Source organism: Conger conger, chromosome 3 (assembly GCF_963514075.1).
Source record: "Conger conger chromosome 3, fConCon1.1, whole genome shotgun sequence".
Classification (NCBI taxonomy): Eukaryota; Metazoa; Chordata; class Actinopteri; order Anguilliformes; family Congridae; genus Conger; species Conger conger.
Genome location: NC_083762.1, coordinates 17,240,823 through 17,257,209, shown reverse-complemented (window position 1 = coordinate 17,257,209; position 16,387 = coordinate 17,240,823). Strand labels below are relative to the sequence as shown.

The window sequence follows — 16,387 nt, the reverse complement described above, 5'->3', positions numbered from 1 at the left end:
TTTCCTGGTATTTACACCTAGATGTGTTAAACTAGTTAGAACATAGCACCTTTGGCATCAGACCACCCAATGTTTAGCTGAGCAAAATTATTGGAACAGAGAGTATTTAAGTAAACAATATTTGTTAGCATACCCCTTGCTAACAATACCTGCATCAAGCCTGTGACCCAGTGACATCACCAAACTGTTGTATTCTTTTCTTGTGATGCTTTCCGTTGTTGTTTGTTTTGAAGGTTTTTTTCCCTTGAATCTCCTCTTCAGGAGGTGAAATGCATGCTCAATTGGGTTAAGGTCTGGCGATTGACTTGGCCAATCTAAAACCTTCCACTTTTTCTCCATAATGAAGTCCTGTTGTGTTGGCAATGTGTTTTGGGTCATTGTCTTGCTGCATGATGAAGTTCCTCCCAATTACTTTGGACACATTTCCCTGTTAATTGGCAGATAGAATGTTTTTGTAGACTTCTGAATTCATCCTGCTGCTACCATCATGAGTTACATCATCAATAAAGATCAGTGAGCCCACTCCAGAAGCAGCAATGCAAGCCCAAGCCATGAAACTTCCTCCACCGTGCTTCACAGATGAGATGAGTATGTTTTGGATCATGAGCAGATCCCTTCTTTCTCCACACTTCTTCCATCACTTTGGTAGAGGTTAATCTTGGTCTTATCAGTCCATAAAACTTTTTTCCCAAACTTCTCTGTACTTCTTTGTTGTAATCTTGCATTCCGATTCTTACTACTGATGAGTGGTTTGTATTTTGTGGAATAGCCTCTATATTACTGCTTTCTAAGTCTTCAAACAGTTGATTGAGATATCTTCACCCCTGCCCAGTGGGGATTGTTTGTGGTGACTGATGTTTTGGGTTTTTTCTTCACCGCACTCACAATATTTCAGTAAAACCAAGAGTAGACATTCAGAACTATTTATTGTTTAACCAATCAATCGAACAGGACACATCTGGGCAACAAGAAACACCTGTCAGTCACATGTTCCAACACTTTTTCTCACCTGAAAATTGGGTGGTCTGATACAAAAGGTGCTCTGTTCTAAGTTGTTTAACAAATCTAGATTAAAAAATAGCAGGAAATAAAAGCTGAAATCTGGACCTGTCATTTCATGTACATACTTTGACCTCAAACTCTACAGTGTGTAGCAAAAACAAAGGAATTGACCTTTCAATACTTGTGGAGGGGACTGTATAAAATAATTACATCCTTTAAAGTTGTGAATGAACCCCACAGTGTAACTGTACGTAATTACATTTCCTACAAATTCACCTCACCATGATACCTGTGTATGATTGAAAAATACCCCAACAATTCAGTACTGCACCAAAGTCCAGAGCCTAACACGAGCTGCATTGTTATTTATTATGGTATATTCTATATATACAGAGAGGTCCCTCATTTTAATTGTTTCTGTGTTTCTGAAAGAAGGGGGGGGGGGGGGTGTTACAAAGATAGTTTTTCATGGGTGTGGTAATGAAAAGATGAAATGCTTAGAAGGACAGAGTACCTTGACATCTGGGAAGTAGGTCTTGAGGGTGTTGGAGCTGGGGTAGCGCGCGTAGAAGAACATGAGCTTGGCTTTCTTTAAGTGGCAAGGAGACAGCCCCTCCTGCGAGTGCAGCCTGTTAAGGAATATTCTCATTTTCTCCTCCCCCCAGTCATTCACCCACAAACACTCAGTCAGCACGATTAATTTACTTCAAATGTGTTCTGTAAAAATGCAGTCTCATCATCATGATCACTTTTCTCCCTTTAATTTACACACTCTGATTCAATTAACTTCAAATTCAATGAAATTTAGACTGAGCTGTTTTGCAAGTAAAGAAAGTAATACAAATTAATAATTCATAAATTCAGTGAAAATCATAAAAGAATAAGAAATTATAAATTGTATAATTGCTACATATAAAACGGTAAATAAATGTTTTTTTTATACATATAAAAAGACACTCCCCCTTGCTACACCACAGCCCAGCCAAACTCTGCCTCCGTCCGGTTCCCTCTCCTGGAAAGAGAGAGACAGGGAAAACTTCAACAGGCTGGACTCAATCAGAGATTATTGGAACGCAGTCAATATTTTGCTAAAACTGTATTGTTATAAAACATATACCATACATTTTTAAGGTACATGTTTTATCACAATACAGCAAAATATTGACTGCATTCCAATAATCTCTGATTGAGTCCAGCCTGTTGAAGTTTTCCCTGTCTCTCTCTTTCTGTCTCTGACCTACAACGTTTCACAGTACAAACACAGTACATCATTCATTGTCACTGGAGTGTGTCTACCTCTGTCACTGTGTGTCTGCTACCTTCTTTTTTCCGGTCTGTGTACCTCTCTGTGTCACCATCTCCCTGCCTCTCCCCCGCCCCAGGCCCAGATGAAAGGATATTGACCCTGGAGGGAGGTAGAGGGAGGAGTCCCCTCCGTCCACGTATCCCCCCACTGACCCCCCGGGAACGCCCCTCATGCCCCCGTCCCGGCCTCTCTCGGCCGAGGAGAGCGGGGGCTCTAGAGGCCCCAGCAGGGGGAGTGACGGGAAGGAAGGTGTGTGGGGCCGAAAGTCCAGGAAGGCATCGGGAGAGAGGCAATCTTTCGGAAGGGGCAGGTTGGACAGGGAACGTGCAAAGAGGTGCTGCATGGTGTAGTGGAGTAGGGGGAGGTTTAAGGGAGGGGGGCCCGGGGGGTATGAGGGCAGGAAGGGGTCTTTGGCACGGGTGGGCAGCAGGGCAGGGAGGTGTGAGTGGGGCAGGTGGGGCAGGCCAGGGTTGAGTTGGGGCAGCTGGGCGGTTTGCTGGGTGTTCTGGGTCAGGGCGGGTTTTTTGCTCTGGGGGGTCTTGGCGACTAAGGGCACGGCTTCCGGCGGCTCCAGAGAGGGCGGCGCCCCGTTCGGCCTCGATTTCCCCTCCCCTTTCCGTCCTGGCCCTTCCACAGGGGGCGGGCTGACCATGGAGGCAGCCCTGCTTTGACCGTAGAGGTGGACCACCCGGTCGATGACTCTTGCCACGGCACTGCTCAGCTCTTGCTTGAGAGCCTGAACAAATTTCTGGCCGCCCACCTCCCACTCCCCCCTCGCTACACCGCAGCCCAGCCAAACTCTGCCTCCGTCGGGTTCCCTCTCCTGGATGACCCTGTCGCTGAGGTCGTTTTTATTTCTATGGAAACGGACATCAAGGCTTCGGTGTGGGAGAGACCTCCGAGAGCAGCCCCCGTCAGGGCCGCTCCCCTCCTCGACCTCCGCAAACTCCTCTGCCCCTTCGTCCCGATCTATCCCTCTATCCTCACCTCCTCTGCTTCCCCCTCTTCCGCTCGCTCCGCTCTGCTCCTCTTCCTCCCCCCACTGCTCGCTGTACGCCTGCCGCACCTTCTCCTGCAGTTCCAGAAGCTTCCCCCGGGTCTCCAGGAGCTTCACCTTGAGCTCCTGCCTGGCCCGCAGCCTGCCCTCCCTGCTCCCCCTCCTGCCCTGTGCGCCCCCCCCAGCCCTCCTGTCCCCCCTCCCCTGCGCCCCCTCTCGCTCCCCCCTCTCTCCCACCCCGCTCATGGTGCTCTCCACCCTCAGCCTCTTCATCCTCATGAGCTCCTGGCACCAGTCTCCTATCTCAGCCCCGTGCTGCCTCTTCCCCCCCACAAAGAGGTGTGACAGAGGAGGAACGCCCGCCCTGGCCCCTACCCCACCCGCGTCTTGCCCTTCGCCCTCCTCCTCCTCCCTGTCCGAGCTGGACTCGGCGAAGCTGCTGTCGGCGTCCGGGCGGTGAGCGAACATGCTGCAGTTCTGAGGGCCACCGGAGTGCATGAGGCGTGAGATTAGGGGGTAAGAAGGGGGGCTGCCGCTGGGGTAGCTTGGGGCAGAGGGGGTGGCCCCAGGGGGGCTGCTGTACAGGCGATAGGGGTAGATTTGGGAGGGCTGGTGGCCAAAATGGTCAGAAGGGGAATCCATTGGCCAACTGGTTTACTCCTCTCCTAAGTGTATTGTCCTCTGGAAGAGAAAGAGAGGCCAATTGAAAAGATACTGACAGCTATGGGCAATTATGGCTGTGATGACCAAAAAAAATTTATTATAGTTCCACTGTACTTCAACCTTCACAACTACTAATTATGGTGTTATTTATAATAAATCAATAGACACTATCAAATACCACCCACTCCAGTTCTCCTGTGCACCCTCCTCCTCTCCCTCTTCTGTTATCAGGCTACAGACAGCTGCACTTATTGTTTATTCAGATTGTTTACCCCACCCCCCACCCCCCCACCCCCTCAACATTCACACATCTCTGACACACAAAATAACTGAAACAGCGACACACACAGAAATTACACCAATACACAGCTGCATTCACTGACTTGCAACAAATGCAAAACAAAAACACAGTGGTGGACATAATATGAGAGGCTACTATTATTTTGTGCCTGCATGATAATGGTTTCCACCGGCAGACGATGTCAGGTGAACAGAGAGAAAATCATGGTTGATGTACACTAAATGGATAACTGGTTTACGATATTATACATAACTGCCATTTCCAAGTTTGTTTCAGAATGATTGGTCAGTCTGCAGCATTGTTTAGGCCTTTCAAGTCAGAAAATCTTCATAACCTGCCTTTTATAACGGACAAAAAGATAAACTATTTATTTTATAATCATAATCATGATGATGATGAAAATAATAATAATAATAATAATAATAATAATAATAATATATCAACTAAAAAATATACGAATAGTTTTTTTTTTTTTAAGTCTTTACATATTTACATCATTACACAGATCAAGCCCTTTTGCTGCGCATATAGGCCTATACAAAGGCCACATACACACAAGCAATATTAAATAAATGCTGTGGCAATCACAATGAAGATAATAACGATGATGATGATGATGATTATTATTATTATTATTATCGCGCATACATTTCATACCCTATAGCCTATTCCAAAGTGGTCAAACCACCTTTTGGTTGCATAGCCGCTTTTAGCTTCTATGTTTTAGCTTCTACGATTGTTAAAAAAATAAAGGCTATTCATCCTTAGAAACATAAATTGATACGGTCCCTTTAACACAGCACTCGACATCAAAGTTTTACAAAAATGTACACTCGGCATTGGCGTGTGAAGTTTTCAAGATTTAGGAAAACAAGATGAGATGACTAACTACGAAACGGTAATTCGTTGGTATGTGCATTTAGTTTTGTCAGGCATGCGCGTGAGTGCGCACGAGCGAACAGGTGTTGTGCGAGGGTACAGTTTCTGAATCGGAATTATATAGTTGAATGCAGTCTAGTTTCATGTTGCTCAAACACAGGCATTTCAATCAAACTATTTTAAATCAACACGATTTAAATTAAGACAAAGGGCGAGAGCGAGAGAGCGAGAGAGAGGTTACAGTGCTTCTGATAATGCTGTGCACTGGGCGGTCCATCAGTCGTTTTGGATCTCACATCCAAAGTGCCTCTTCTGGGTGCCCGTTTAATGTAAAATAGGGCAATCCAGTTAAAAATATTATCACAGTATTCCAAGCTAAAAATAGATTAATATCTATTATTCATCGGTATCTTAAATACGACACAATTGCTACACGATGATCAGTTCGTGAGTGCATTGCATTTGGTACTAAGAAAATAAAACAACAATATTCAGCTAGTCAGAATAGGGGGGGGGGGGGGGGGGACATTAAGAGACGAAATAGCGGCAGCAGAACGACACAATTCTCTATATCCGAGTAAAAGTTATTTTTCTGGCACTAAACTATTGTCACGCTACGACAGCCATCTGTTCGCCCAGAAAAACTCAGGATTAAAAAAAACATTCAGCAACTGACAGTACGTATGTCGCAGATAGACGGACAGATTTACACACCCAAAGACAGATACACATTGAAATAGATTTTAACGTAACTCACACAATTTTCAACGTGAACTGACTTCTTTCGGTGACTTTTTATAAATACAATTCTTTATTTCTTTTAAGCATTACTCCTGTCCTCGTTCCGACCGATCGGCTTTAGCGGACATCAAACTCGGAAAACGCTGGCTGAATTTCCTGTTATTGCTATTCCAATCTCTCTCTATCTGTCATCCTCTCTCTCTGTCTACCGTGCTCTAATTGCACAGTAGGCGTTTAGGTTCGCAAGCCGCCCCTCCCCCCCTGCTGACCCCTTCCACCTAACGTCACTCACACCGGGATCCCCCCCTCCTTTCCTCCACGTGGGGCACCACACCGAGCAGCCGACTGCTCCAATCAGAATTAATTTGGTCCGAAAATCTGCAATGTAATTGGTTCTCATCACACCCTAAACCAAGTGGGGAATTTTGTTGCCCAGATTTTCTACCTCTACTGTATTGTTCAGCTTTCATTGGGGTCATGGACGTTTATCCATGGACGTTTATCCGTGAAAATTCCTGAGAGAAAATTACTCTTAAACATTGGTACAGTGACAAGACTTGAAATCAGGATAGAATGCATATGCATGTACCTATTTTAACTTTATGTCATTTTTCATATTGTCAAATCAATTTTGATTGTATTGTGCAAACAGAACACCAACAGCAGTGCTGATATTAGTGATATAAACTGCACTTATTACAAAAGTTATTCCATTATATTATCAAATATTTTAGTAATACATCTTAGCATACTGAATACCTCCATTCCTCTCAAGGAATAACCTCTCTTCAACAATACACACACCACAGGTAGGCTACGTGACTGACTGTGAGAATGTACACAATTAAATAGAGCTAAAGAGGAAAGATTGTGTGTGCTAGTTCAGAGGTGGCAGGACAGGTGTGGAACAGAACTATTGATGTGGACATGTGACCTTGTAGAGAAAATGTAACTTTTCTACTTCCTCTTTTGGCCTGGCTATAAACAATAATAAAACATGGACATCGCTCCTCCCTGAGGATCTACAGCACACCAGATAAACGGAGGTCATAACATTTATATTTGCTTTAAAAAAATATATTTTTCCAAGCTCTCTAAAATATCACGCAGCCAGATGTTAACGTCATTTGCTGCAAAATTTAGAATCAAGCTAAAAAACACAATTGTACGGTACACGCATTACTGTTACACCTCACACCCAGATAATGCTCACATCATACATACTGTCTCATTCAAAGCTTCCACTCATATCTTGACAGGTTACTGAAAGCCCCTGCATTCAGTCTCTCCCCCTTTTCTCTCTCCCTTTTTATCTCTGTCCCTGGTTTGTCTGCGTGCTTTGGTTTGTCTCCCCTTTCACGCGCACCCACCCTCGTCCTCGGCCACTTCAGTACAACATCACAGCCATCTGAAAACAACTGCAATATGCAATAACCAAAAAGGTAACACGGTTGTTATGGAAACATGGCATCCAACAAAAGAAGCCTTTTAAAGGAAGGAAAATCGATCGATACGAAACGAAAAAATGACCTTTCGATCATTAAAAATTGTTATTTTTCAAGCGGTTGTCTGAACTTGTTTTCAAAAAAACATACCGTTATACCACTTGAAGGACTATCTGTATGGGCAATGCATATGCCGTATGGGGAACATTGCTCATGTTAAGAGTTCAATTTGGCATTCAGTCACAGAACTGAGATCATGCAGACATTGAGTTATCTGTTTTGTTTAATGTAGCAGCATGAGGAGACCGGATGAATTTGACAAATCTGTTGCCGATGTCGGTGTGTGTGAGAGAAAGAGAGAGGTGGGGGTTGGGGGGGGGGGGGGGAGGACATGAAGAGGGAAATATGAGGGGATCGATGGGCAACAAAAGTGTTTGTCTATTGATTCCCTTTGAGAGAAAAAGGGAGTACTCACACAGCCCTGGGCAAGGTGACAGAGAGACTGAGATGTAATGCGGCAGGAACAGAGTGAATGAGAGAGCGTAATGTGAAAGAGGACTGTGGAACAAAGATGACGGAGGGAGGTTCCCATGGACAGAGGGCGAACAGAAAAGAAGGTGTGTGTGTGTGTGTGTGTGTGTGTTTGGACACAGCCTGAAACGGAAATGGACAATTGCAGGGACACCATGGAAAACATAAAAGTGTGTGCATTTTCCAACAATGCGTGTTTGTGTCCTCTAAAAAATATCAGCGTTGTGAGTTCTTAGTTAGGAGCGTGTAGCAGTGTCGAAGGACTGCATATCTAGCAGTATACATTTCTACATCAGTTTATTACAAAGTAGCTCAGAGCCCCATTATTTGAGCAAACAGCTTCTCTACACTGTGACCCAATTGGCCCTTACTCACAAAAAGCACAGGCACCCCCACCCCACCTACCTCAAACACACACACACACACACACACACACACACACACACACCACAGAACAGAGGGGCTGAAGAGTTCATATACATTGTATTCACACACTCGCACACACTGCTGACACAGAGGCACATACAGGTTATATATACATTTATATTCACGCACAGACACTCTCAGTTTGCAATTATCCTCTCTCTGACTGGAGTGTGTTGATGGCATAATTGTCCTGGACAGTGGAGAGAAAGAGAGCGAGAGGGAGAGGTGCCAGAGAGAGAAAACGGACATGTGCTGCATGTTAATGCACTGACACTCTCCACCTCTCCCTCTTTTTCCGCATTTCTGTTTTTTCTCGCCCTCACAGTTCCTGTCCCCACTCCCTCTCCAGTCTCCCAAAATAACAGCCCAGGGAGAGGCACACAAAGAGAGAAAAATACACTGAGAGACACCAGAAAAGAGGCTTTCTTTTCTGTCGGGTAGGATCCAGATCATCCAAGTTTATCCTTTAATCACCTCGGCCTTTTCCTCATCCGATTTTGTTATCTCCCCCCCCCCCCCTCACCCCCCTGCACTCCAGTCCAGGAAAGGGGCTAGGTGTAAGAGGAAATTCCTCTGGGTGTCTCTTTTTGACAGAGATTTAACCATTGTGGATGTCTTGCTCGGGATAAATAACCTCACCCCACAGTGACACCTAGTAGACGGATTTTGATATTACAATCAGTGAAATAACAGACATCACTTTACAAATTTAATGTTCCTTTGCTCAAAAGAAAAACAACAGTCTTTCAAATAAATCAGGTGTACTAACAAAATATTATGTACATTTAAACACTGACAGAAAATTGTGACTGTAGGGAAAAATAAATTAAGTAAATTAGTATCATTAAGGCTTATCAGATCCAGTTTGTTGCACACCTAGATTCAGTTTAGTAAGATTATCATTTCATTACGCTTTGTGCTAGGACTGTGTGTGTGTGTGTGTGTGTGTGTGTATGTGTAGTAGGAGTAGGTTAAAATTCGCAGTTGGAGCGCATGTGCCTGCAGGAGTGTCTCAGGAGTGCTCCTGGTCTTGCGTGGGAGTGGGAGTGGGAGTGGGATTGGCACTCTGCAGGGCCAGCAGCGTCTCAGCGTGCTTCAGGTACTCAGCCGTCTTCTTCTTCACCGACTCCCTGCGCTGGAGGTCAGGGTCTCCTGAGACAGGACACGGAGACGGGGGAATCAGCATCCCCCTCATCGCTACCAACACCCACGGTATGAGATGGCTAACAGCAATGTGCCCCACTGGACCTGATTATTATTATTATTATTGTTATTATTTATGCCGCTCTTTTGCAGCATCACCCTGTTAATGCCCCCCACAAGTGGCCTAATCTGCATGTCTTTGGATTGTGGGAGGAAACCAGAGTAAACAGATGAGTGGAAACCCACACAGGCACGGGGGATCATGCGAAGTCCACACAGAGAGGCCCTGGCCGGGTTTCAAATCCAGGACCTTAGCGAGTGCTATCCGGTGTGCCACTGTGCTGCCCGTGTTTGAGACCACAGGGTCATAACAAATCCTGCTGAGCAGATGGGTACTATGTACTGATGTAAGGTTACTGTAGGTAATGCTTAAAGATAATGCAATGTGAAACAGCGCATATTCTGAAATACAGCCTGTGAAGCACAGGCCCTATAGTCAGTTAGGCACAGCTCTTCCCATTTTATCTCACCCTGAGCTCCTTTGATCAGTATATCCACAGCAGTCTTGTATATGAGAATGGCTGCACTGTATTCTCCCTCCTTCTCCTTTTCCATTGCGGCCTTCAGTTCATTGGCTGCCTGGGTCAGATATCCCGCCTCCTCGACAGACTCCAAAGTGCTATTGGCACTGACCATTGGGAGTGACAGGAGCTCTGAGTGGTCATGTGATGCATTAGGTTGGTCTACCAGTAGAGGAAGAGCAGAAAGGAGAGTAAGATAATGACAGAATCATTCTGACCCTCAGCATAAGAGGATTCTAGTGGTAAATAATTCATTGGCATAGGAATGTTCATGTCTAAAACCAAAACTTGCCTTTATAAATGTGAAAATGTTAAATGAAAGGTTGGACATTTTGGACAATGCAGTTCTGTCAATGACTGTGCAGTTACATGGTCACAGAATGCAGAAAGTGCTAAATCTGCACACGTTGTAACTTCGGTTTTCCCAACTCATTGGAAAATCATCCCGAAATGTATCACAAACCAGCACCAAGATAAAGCAATTTAAGGAGTAACATAACATAACATAATGTAGCCAAAGTAAATAAAGAAACAGTTGAGTGACCCCAGTCTCCCAGTACCTGTCCCAGGATGCAGTCTTTTGGCATAAGGCTGTACAGATCAGATATAGGACTCAATATTGAGTTTTGTTTTGGAAGAAGCATGTTCTAGTCTGTGTCCTTGACAGGGGACGTTGCAGTGTTACAGCAGGATTGGCACTGTAATTTGGCATTACAATTGGACAGGAAAGAAGAAAGGCATACAGTGGCTTAACCTCCATTCCCAAATAAATCCAAATTGAAAATGGTTCAGATTTTCGCAATAATGTCATCTAGAACCTTCTTGCTACATTTCTCTCAGCACATTATAATAAAAAGAAATAAAATTAAGTGAGTGGTCAGTCCTGGAAAATCTTGTACATTATAGTACCTTCATGAACTCAATAATATGGAAATATACTACACAACGGTACTGACACGTGCGTGGCACAATGAAACTGAAATGTAGGTATGTGTTATTTATTGCTAGCGAAGTACCATTAAGTGGTGTCTAAGACTAAGTCTGACCTTCTTTGGCACAGGGATCGAAGATGGCAAGATCGGTGTCTGAAAGAGGAGGTGGGCCCTCATCTGGCAGTTCCTCCACTACAGAGTCAAATAGCAAATCAAATTCCTCCTGGTTCCCTGACATGCCCATGCTGCTATCTGTGGAATCTGCTCCAGTTGCTGGAAGGGAGAGAGAATGAGAGAGCGCAATAAATCACAGAGAGCATTCAAAGCAGCTGCTGACTGCAAGCCTCCAACAGAATGAGATTTAAAATCTCAATATATTTTATATTATTCACCCTCAAATTTGTCAAGAAATTATTTTAAAATAGACTTTATGAGACATGTTTCACCAAAACCCCTGAACTTACTATGTAACAGTGTATCAGGGAAACTGGATTCTTGAATGCTGAAATTTGCATCTGTGTGAATTTTTGTTGTGACATGGAGCAAAATCATTTACATATACAGTAGGTAGGAATAACGTTTTTATTGCTGCAGAAATGTACTTTCCATACAATTACGAAGCTAGCAATGCCACTGTATCATAAGATCTTTAGAAAGCTAGACAATAATACTGATGGTGGCCATTTTCAGTGCTGTAAGGAGACACTTAGCACCTTTGTGGAACCTAAATATATGGGAATGTGTTTGTAAGAAAAACTGCATACTGTAGTTATTAGTACTGCATATCTGCATACGAAGTACAGTCACACTTTTGTGTACAAAAAACTGTATTGAAACAAAAACTTGTCACAACTGTTTTGTTCATTATTCACCAATGGAGGCCAAAACATAAGTACTGCAACTTTCTGTCAAAAGATTCAGTAAATCTCGTATTTGATAATATAATAATGATCAGTGCATAAAAAACTGAAAGACTGTAGTGTGTCCTATAATGCTTGGGAGCCTAGGTGATTTTCATACAGTAACATATATGGAAGTCAACAAATGAAACATTTTAAATTTAAATAATGGACTTAGTTAAAAACCAAAGATTATTATTATTATTATTATTATTATTATTATTATTATTATTATTGTTATGACAATCACAATGATTACTATTATTATTATTCTTGTTGAAACATGAATGTTATTCATTAATATTACTATTTTATCATATTTAAAACTGTCTGATCATGTTATTATTTTTTGAATAACATCTGCACTGAATCTGAGCACTGACACCTGCATTACCTGCAGTGGCTTCCTCTGTGTTATTGGGAGGCTCTGGCTGGACCTCTGTTGGCGTTATCTGTGTGGGACTATTCTCCATCTCACTGTAGGCCTCCACTGCAGCCTCAGGCTCGCTTAGATCAGCACCTGGGTCTGACCCGGCATCTTGGGGCAGGACTGGCTCTTCTATACCTTCTTCTTCCTCGGTTCCGTACTCTGAAGACCGCGTGGGTAGAGGTATCAGGGGAGGAGGCAGGGTGGTGGATGAGGAGAGTGGAGAAGGGTCTAATGGTCTGATAACATCCCCACCCTGTAAAATAGAGAAAAAGAGACAAATGGGGAAAGGAAATATATTTTTGGTAGATGTTGGAATATTTAACAGCTAGATTAGGCAGTGTTATGTAGGCCAGCGTCTCAATAACGGTTTAAATTTGACACATTTCCTGCATCTTTTCAACACAGGCATGTTGACTATGGTAACAGGTCAATTTCTCCTTATGTAGCACTCAATAAAAACAACAAGAAGTTGGCCATTGCTTCAGTGAAGCCAAAGGAGGTTATTTATTAATTTACTATGTAGTCTGTGCGGTACTGCAGAGCAATTATAATCATGTAAGTGATCACTAGGCCATGAAAAACAGAATCCTCATAGGTGTGATTTACACTGCTATTTAAAAAAAACACACACACTCCATTACAGTCAATTACAGGGATGGTAGAGTCAAGCATGAACTCCATAATGCATGGAGGTACATGCACTGTCATTCACTCATGTGTATTATCCAATCAAAAACCTTCCCTATTATTTGTTCAAATCAGTGAGCCACTGAAAGCAAGTGACAGCTCCATTAGCTATGGTGCTTGAGGTTCACTGTCATCATAAAGTCACCCAGGTTATTAGCTAAGCAGTACTCTACATGATTCCAACATAGAAACACACCTCATTAATTGTAGCAAACACAAGTAAATTTTCATTGGTGCAGGTGGCGTACTTTTGGAACTGTAATATTATTACATTACATTACTTGCAATTTAGCAGACGCTTTTATCAAAAGTGACTTACAGTTGATTAGACTAAGCAGGGGACAATCCCCCCAGGAGCAATGTGGGGTTTGTGTTCGTGTGTTTGCGTGGTCAAAGGATTATACCGCTCCCCCGTCTACCCAGGATTCCTTTCTTCCGGAAGGTCTTACTTCCTCCATTTGCTATTGTGCCGCAGTGCAGGGAATGGGCACCAGGGGGAGACTAATTCTAAATGACAAATCATATCAGGTATATATATCCATAGGTAAGTATAATAATGCATATTTACATACTTTACATTTGTGTGTTCTTTTGGCTCTAACAAAGGGCCTTGCTCAAGGGCCCAACAGCTGGGCAGATCTTATCGTGGCTTACCAGGGATTGAACCACCAACCTTGTGGGTCCGGGTCATGTACCTTAGCCACCATGCTACATCCTCATTATAAATACTATAGAACTGCATGCTGGGATGTCTTGAATGCTCAGAGCTCTTGCGAGCAGGGACATAGTGAATGACTGTGTATGTCACTACGTGGCCTGGCTGTGTAGGGTGTCCCCACCCTAAAGAAGTCCTTCAGCTGAGGACTGTTGTACAGAGCAGGAATGCTGGTGGTGAACAGAAGCATGGCCTCTGCTGCGTTCCTCCTCTCCTCAATCACTGCCTCGTCAAAACGCCCTGAGAGAGAAGAGACGGAGAGGTGGAGAGAGAGATGGCCGAATCTCTCCGTTGATACTCATAATGACAGTGCACATGTACAAAAGCAGATATGTATACTCTTGTTGTAACGGGGTGGCAGAATGGTGCAGTGTTTAAGGACCTGCCCAGTAACCTTAAAGCTGTGGGAAGCTTTCCCAGGTGAGACACGGTCATTCTACTCTAGTATAAAATACTAGAATGATCAGCATTTTAACAGGTGACATGGGGCCTTTCTGTGCGGCATTGCATCTGCTCCCATGCCGGTGCCGGTTTCCTCCCACAATCCAGATATGCAGGTTAGGCTACTTTGATGGGGGCGTGGATGTAAATGAGCATAGAATGTTTAAAAATAATTTCCATTTATGTATTACTTCCTCTAGTTTAGTATACGCAATTTGCATTCTGACAAGCCACACACAGATATTTTCTCTACTGCTGCTAGAATCTGCATCTGCATGTGTTCTCTGCACCAGAATCGACCAGGCCAGAAGCAATGTGATAAATACAGTAACATACAGTACTGCACAAAAGTCTTAAGCACCCTAGACTTTTTTAAATAATCTAAGTGATCTTAGATTTTTGTTTTGTTTTGTTGTATGCAAAAAAAATATTTCAGTTTTGCAGCTGAATGGTGGTGACAACAAGTACTGATTTGATTTAGTTTTTAACTGTTTACTGCTCTTTCTAGTAAAAAGTTTTTATATATATTTGGAAATTTCAGTATTTTTTAAAGCATCTTTGGTTTACAGATTTCTGACATGCGCCTAAGAATTTTGCGCAGTACTGTCGATATACATCATTTTTTTAAAATCAATTTACAGAACTCACCAAAGAGCTGGGCACGGGGGAAGGGGGGAAACTCTTCCTGACGTCGGAAGAGGTTTCTGTGAGTGTATGACAGCTCACCATGAAGTTTCTTCAGCTCAGAATACCTCCGCCATACCACCACCTGCGTAGCCAATGAGCAGGTACACCTCATCTCAGCACCATGGCAACAGTAACCCAGTAGCAGAGGTGATGTCTGGGGCAAAATAACGCACACACCACGCAAACATACTAACCTCCTTCACATCCTCAGGCCTCTTCTTTGACACAAACTGGGGAGTAAGAAAAAATTAAAAAATTTAACTCGATGTAATTCAGTCATTTATTAATTTATGCTATGGAAACTGATTGCATGGTATGGACAAAGATAAATGACAATAAAGCCACATACTATACTTTGTATACTGTGCACTTTGTGTGCATGTAAAAAATAAGAGACAATCGGGAGGGGAACGAGACCCCTGGAGGAATGGAAGTGCAGTCACGGGGGTCCTGAGGCTTATTAGTTGCTATCACGAGATCCACTGACCCCCGCACTGAATGAAAATGTGTGAGAAATGTTAACTCCAAATGTGTCATTTTGCAACATGCTTTCTAAAAGTTAGCAAGCTGTTTGTACGCGGTCTCACATCCCAGTGAGCAAATTCGACGAGGTAGATTTAATTTTAAAATTTAGATAGTCATACACATTTGTGCCTACGGTAACTACCAAGTTAGTCAGCCATGTAAGAGCCAGGTTACAGACTTAAGAATTTAATTACACTGTTACCATATCAGTGATTTTTCTAATCTTTAATACAGGTGCACTAACAAAATATGTAATGAACTGTATTAAGTTAGTGAACCGACCCTTGCTGTGATTCTATACTCCGTATGTCCCTTTTCGTGAGTGCGTGGATCTGTCACGGAGAAGGAACGATAATACTCTTCTTTAGTTTTCCGAGACATTCGCGTCAGCTCGAAGAATTCCCTCGGAGGTCAATTTGCGTCTGGATTTTACCACTGATCTGAGGTGTCTAACCACTCTACTACGCTATCGCATGATATTATTATTATTACACATTTACTTCCTGCTTCGTCCTCGCGCATGCGTGATGTTTGAGAGGACCAAAGAGAATGAGCGTCAGAAGTAACGCCCACTACACAAACAGGAAAATCATTTCATTTAATTTCCAAATGAAATAGGTTCACTCGAAGCAGTGCTATTTAAACTCGTTTTCTCTTCTCGTTATAGCCTACATGTTTTTGGTTACTTTACATTAACATTTAATAAATGATTGATTCTACGGGGCAAAAAATTGTAGACAAATTATGATTATTATTGTTATAACAACAACAACAATAATACTAATAATAATAATAATAATAATAATTATTATTATTATTATTATTATTATTATTATTATAATAATAATAATAATAATAATAATAATATTTCGTCGACGATTCTGATGGACACGTGATACTATATTGAAGTGAATTCGAGACTTCCCCAAAGAGGTCGCTGTGTATCTTAGAATATCTTCCATTACGTTTTAAATAGTTACTCTATGCTCATGGATCAAAGACACACAGGGACTGTACTGTATGTTCATTGAGGTTTCACAATACGAAATTTAGACT

General features: G+C 42.8%; 2 protein-coding genes across 2 annotated transcripts in view; both read right to left on the bottom strand.

Moving 5' to 3' along the window:
* Nucleotides 1-6,104, bottom strand: part of prox3 (prospero homeobox 3) — a 10,482-nt gene extending 4,378 nt beyond the window's left edge. Inside the window, exons 1-3 of the mRNA XM_061235617.1 lie at nucleotides 5,906-6,104; nucleotides 2,403-3,986; nucleotides 1,517-1,624 (exon numbers count right to left, since the gene is read on the bottom strand). Of these exons, the coding sequence (XP_061091601.1) occupies nucleotides 1,517-1,624; nucleotides 2,403-3,947 (1,653 nt within the window). The 5' untranslated portion in view covers nucleotides 3,948-3,986; nucleotides 5,906-6,104. The remainder of the gene's footprint in view (nucleotides 1-1,516; nucleotides 1,625-2,402; nucleotides 3,987-5,905) is intronic.
* A 2,883-nt stretch (nucleotides 6,105-8,987) lies between these two features.
* Nucleotides 8,988-15,861, bottom strand: snx15 (sorting nexin 15). Its single transcript, XM_061235785.1, has 8 exons — nucleotides 15,614-15,861; nucleotides 15,001-15,036; nucleotides 14,768-14,888; nucleotides 13,803-13,918; nucleotides 12,241-12,529; nucleotides 11,062-11,220; nucleotides 9,965-10,177; nucleotides 8,988-9,443 (listed from the first exon to the last, which is right to left on the bottom strand). The coding sequence occupies exons 1-8, from the start codon at nucleotides 15,710-15,712 to the stop codon at nucleotides 9,304-9,306; spliced, it is 1,173 nt and encodes a 390-aa protein (XP_061091769.1). The 5' UTR covers nucleotides 15,713-15,861; the 3' UTR covers nucleotides 8,988-9,303.
* Between the last annotated feature and the right edge of the window lie 526 nt (nucleotides 15,862-16,387).